Genomic DNA, 4,343 nt, shown 5'->3' with positions numbered 1-4,343 from the left:
TGAGCCTGTTTGATGTTGCTACGATGCTCCTGGGTCACAGTTAAAACATCTCACACTGCGACGCTGCAGTACAGACGGTTTCCATTATCAGTAATGTGTCTTCTGGAGGTAGTCAAGGACACAGCCATACCTCCATGACTGCGGCTCCTCACAGATGCCTATCATGCCTAGTAGGTTGATCACAGCTTCAGACCCCACAGGCATCATTAACTCCTCATTACTCTTACACAGCCCCATCTGAACACAGGCTCCATGCGAGGCACCCGCTACCTCCCCACAGCTCCTCCCTGCCCCAGGGAACGCAGGGGAGAGCTTGCATGGAGCTGGGTCTGGCTAGGGGCTCCAGGACCAGCTGGAGGAGGTGGAGGCTGCCATGGTTTCACCTGTTTGCTCAGACAAGAGGTTTCGGGGCTTGGAGAAGGGGGCAGGCTGGGTTGCTGTGACTGGGGGAAGAGCCAGGCCAGGAGGAAAGCATGTAGGAGCGGTGCTGTGGAGGGTCGCGTGTTTGCCAGGGCCCCTTGCTGTAGGGCCAAGGGTGAGGAGTGGTGGGGAACGGGGAAATGCTCCCCAGGCAGGGGAGGCCGCGCTGTTATGCCCCCACCCGCCCACCACCCCCGTTTCCCAGGTGGATCCCCGGAGCCGTGAGGTGATGAGGGAAGACAAAAATGGCGGCACTCGCCCCGCCGCCTCCCTCGGGCTGTGGCGGCCCCGGGCCGGTGGAGCGGCAGGAGGCGGAAGCCCGGGGCGCCCCGGGGAGGCGGGGAGCAGGGCGGTGCAGCCGGCCCTGCCCGACCCGCCCCGCCGCCGGGCTGCGTCCGTCTGCCGCGGCCTTGCTCTGCCGTCCCGGCCAGACAGAGCGGTAGGAGGGGGCCAGGGCGCAGCGTGCGGGCGGCGCGGGGAGCGGGGCCGGGGCAGCCGCGGCGCTCCGGGGGCCGCTCTCGGCGCCGGACGGGGGCCGGTCCCCGGGCAGCCCTTCCCCGGGGCCAGGACCAGCTGCCCCGGGGCGCCCTGAGGCGAAGGCCCGAGTGTGGCGGCCCTTCCTGCCGGCCTGGGGATACCCCCATCCTAGAGCCGGGGGGGGACCCCAGGGCCGGAGACCTGCTGGGCCCAGGGAGGGCGGGCCTGAGGAGGGCAACCAGGCTCTCTCTGGAGTCCAGGTCGTCAGGCAGGTCTGTGAGGAAGGGGCAGGTCCATGGTCATGCCAGGAAGCCAGCCCACGGTTGTCAGGATCAGGCCCGGTGAGGGCAGCCAGGGTCAGACACAGCCCCGTGATCAGCAGGCAGGACCACGGTCCCTGGGGCTAGGGCATTGCTGCTGAAGACCAGCACTCCTGCAGCATTGCTGGGGCTGGTCCTGGGCTGAGCTTAAACAGGCTCATGGGCAGGAGGGAAGGATGTAGGAGAGGCCCCAGGTGTGGCTGATTGGGACCATGAGGGCATGAAAGTGCTCTCAGGGCCCTGACAGCAGGCTCCCCTCTCAGCCCGCCCCCTCTGTCCTCACACCTTCCAGAGGTACGGGCTCAGGAGGGACTTGCTGTAGCGTGATTTAATTGCTGTGGGGTCTCATGGGGCTATTTAAGGGAGCAGAGACCTGAGACAAGTCACTGGGAAGGGGATATGGCATGAGAGGCTTGGGGATAATCAGGCTGCCCATGAGGGGCCCCAGGGGTCAGAAGGGCTTGGGGGTAAAGGGGAGATACTCACACCACCCCTGGAAGATCCCCAGAGGCTGAGTAGTACTGGGGGGTTCACTCAGAAGCCTGGGGTTGAGGAAGGGTCAGATGTAGCTCAGTGACTGCCAGGCAGATTGGCAGTGATGGGACAGATTTGAGGTTGAGCAGGTGCCTGGCAGGTTTTGGACCCATATCCCATGCAGAGTCCCTGGTCCTGAGGGGTGCACGGGATGGTGGCAGCAGTAACCTGCTGTGTGGCATGTAGCCAGCTGCTCTCTCAAAGGTGCCGACTGGTGGTGTGAAAGAGGGGAAGCACCGAGGAAAAGAGGAGAAGGTGCTAACAGTGTAGTACTGGAGGCAGCATCCTTATTTCCAAAATTGTCTTTTTGGTCCAGGACAGGTGCCTGGCTGACTGCAGCTAGCTGGGGGAATTCTGTGTAGTTCCCTCTTGCCAGATCTCCTGCGCCTTCTGGTCAGGTTGCAGCTGCTGCGGAGACACAGAGAAGAGGCTTTCTCGTCCTGCGCAGGGAAAGCTTGTTTCTTCCTAGGAGCATCGCTAGTACGTGCTGGGAGGAGGATTCCCCAAACAGGCAGGCAGGGATGGCAGCTTGGGAAGTTGAACGAGGAGCTATAAATCAGCAAGCTGCTAATTAAGACCACAGGAGGCTGGTGAGTTACTAAAGACCTGTATTACTCTTTTCAGAGCTCTGGGCCATTAGCAAGATCCCTGGGACCTACTCCGAGCTCGTGGCTCTCCAGGGACATCACTTGCAAGCACTCTGTTTCGGGCATGTTCTCAGAGATTAAGTTCCCTGTGCCCTGGGGCCACGTGGCAGCCAAGGCCTGGGGACCATCAGAGGGACACCCTGTGCTGTGCTTGCACGGTTGGCTGGACAATGCCAACACCTTTGACAAGCTCATTCCACTGCTCCCCAGAGGTAGGTCTGGTTCATCAGGATGGTTCTTGTTGTGTTGCAGGGCTGCACATCTGATACTCTCTCCCTTTCAGATTACTATTATGTGGCAATGGATTTTTCTGGCCATGGCTTGTCATCCCACCGACCTGCAGGCTCCCCCTACCATTTTCTGGATTATGTGAGCGATGTGCGCCGGGTGGCAGCAGGTGGGTGGTTGAAGGGACCCCTGAGGGGATGTTTGTGCAGGGGGTGCTATATTGCTCCTGCTCCTTTTAGGCAGCATTTACTGCCAGGAGAGGGGTCAGATCCCTCTGCTTCTCCCCTGCCTGATGTTAGCCGGTGCTTTGTGACCACAGACTGAATAAGCATCCCTCTTCCTCACTATTTTGTGAGAGGAAGAAACAGTAAGCCCTGGGAAGCAAGTGTTTCTGTACTAAAAAGCAGTAGTGGCAAAGTGGTGGATGCAACTAAATAGTTTTGCTAGACTGACTTTTTTGTAAGCAGCCAGTGACCTCTAACCAGTGTTAGGTGTAAGTTGGAGACTCTTCTGGTTCTCCCCGATGGCAACTTGCTGCTTGCTTTAGTATCATACGAAGAAATCTGAAAGCCAAGGTGTCTTGGGCTTCTAATAATTCCTGATCTAACTGCCCATCTGTATGCTGATCATGCGGGAGGTTGTGGCATGTGCAGTTTTACATCTCTCATTCAGTATACAAAGAGCCTCTAGAAGTTCTTTGACATGCCAGAAGGTAAAACACATCTTTCAGTGAGGTGTATTTCAGATGGGCAGCACTGATGAAGCAGTAGTTTCTCATAAGCCTTTCAGAGTGCCCTAAAAATGGACTGAAGAGCCTGATGTGCTAAATGGTGCAGAGAGCTTTCACTTGGAATGATCATGCTTTCCTCAAGGCAGTGGACATGGCTCTGTGTCCTCAGGGCACAAGAGTGGGAATGCCCTGCAGCAGGATGCTGTCAAGGTCTTCTCTCTTCCAGCAGATGCTGCCCAGTTAGGCTCCTTTGCTTCTTGCCAGTCTCGTGTCTGGCAATGAATGGGATTTTGCTGTAGTTTGTTTGCCATACAGAGAGAGCTTGAGAGCTGCGTGACTTAACTACCAAGGAAATGAGGGTGGTAGATGCTCTTTTTCTTTAAAACTGGCCTGCTTAGCCACCTCATTTCTGGATTAGGAAGCAAATTAAGCAGTGCAGAAGCCCTCCTGGGAGAAGGGGCCCATGTTAGTGGAGAAGCAGCAAGATGCCGCTGCTCTGGTTTCTAATGCAGCACTGTCTGTTTCTGTCTGTTGCCACTTAGCTTTGCAGTGGAGACGGTTCACCCTGATGGGTCACAGTATGGGTAAGTGGCTCTTGTCCTTGTAAGCTGTGAGATTCATGGAAATAGGAGTAGATAATTAACTTACAAGACATGCTGCTAGGAGCTGGGTTGGAAAATTTATTATATTGTGTCAAGTACCAGGTTCCTGATTGAGTGATTCAAAAATCTGTGCCCGTCTTTGAAATGCCTCTGCATTCAAGACCCTATAGTACAAACAGTGGTAACTCTTGCTGTGGGCCTTTCCCCCACCCCCAGGAGCGAACAGTGACAGGCAAAGAGGGGTGGTGTATGGCAGGAGAATTCGCAGCAGGCCTTCCTGCCTGGTCCCCACAAGGCCACAAAGCCTGGGGACAGCAGGGCCCCTCTTGGTGGGTCATGGAACTTGCTGAGGGGAACTGGACTCCAGGCTCTATCCCTTTGTGCT

General features: G+C 56.9%; 1 protein-coding gene across 7 annotated transcripts in view; it reads left to right on the top strand.

Moving 5' to 3' along the window:
* Positions 1-228: 228 nt before the first annotated feature.
* SERHL2 (serine hydrolase like 2) overlaps positions 229-4,343 on the top strand; it is a 9,942-nt gene continuing 5,827 nt past the window's right edge. For 2 of the 7 annotated variants that reach the window (XM_072867753.1, XM_072867744.1), the window contains exons 1-4: positions 381-402; positions 2,376-2,610; positions 2,682-2,795; positions 3,899-3,940. In XM_072867753.1, coding sequence (XP_072723854.1) covers positions 2,463-2,610; positions 2,682-2,795; positions 3,899-3,940 — 304 coding nt within the window. In that variant the 5' untranslated portion in view covers positions 381-402; positions 2,376-2,462. The other 5 variants (XM_072867769.1, XM_072867730.1, XM_072867761.1 and 2 more) reach the window with 5 other exon arrangements.

The sequence above is a fragment of the Ciconia boyciana genome, chromosome 1 (assembly GCF_034638445.1).
Source record: "Ciconia boyciana chromosome 1, ASM3463844v1, whole genome shotgun sequence".
In the NCBI taxonomy this organism is placed as follows: domain Eukaryota; kingdom Metazoa; phylum Chordata; class Aves; order Ciconiiformes; family Ciconiidae; genus Ciconia; species Ciconia boyciana.
Note: the sequence above shows the minus strand (reverse complement) of the source record. Positions and strands in the feature narration are given on the sequence as shown.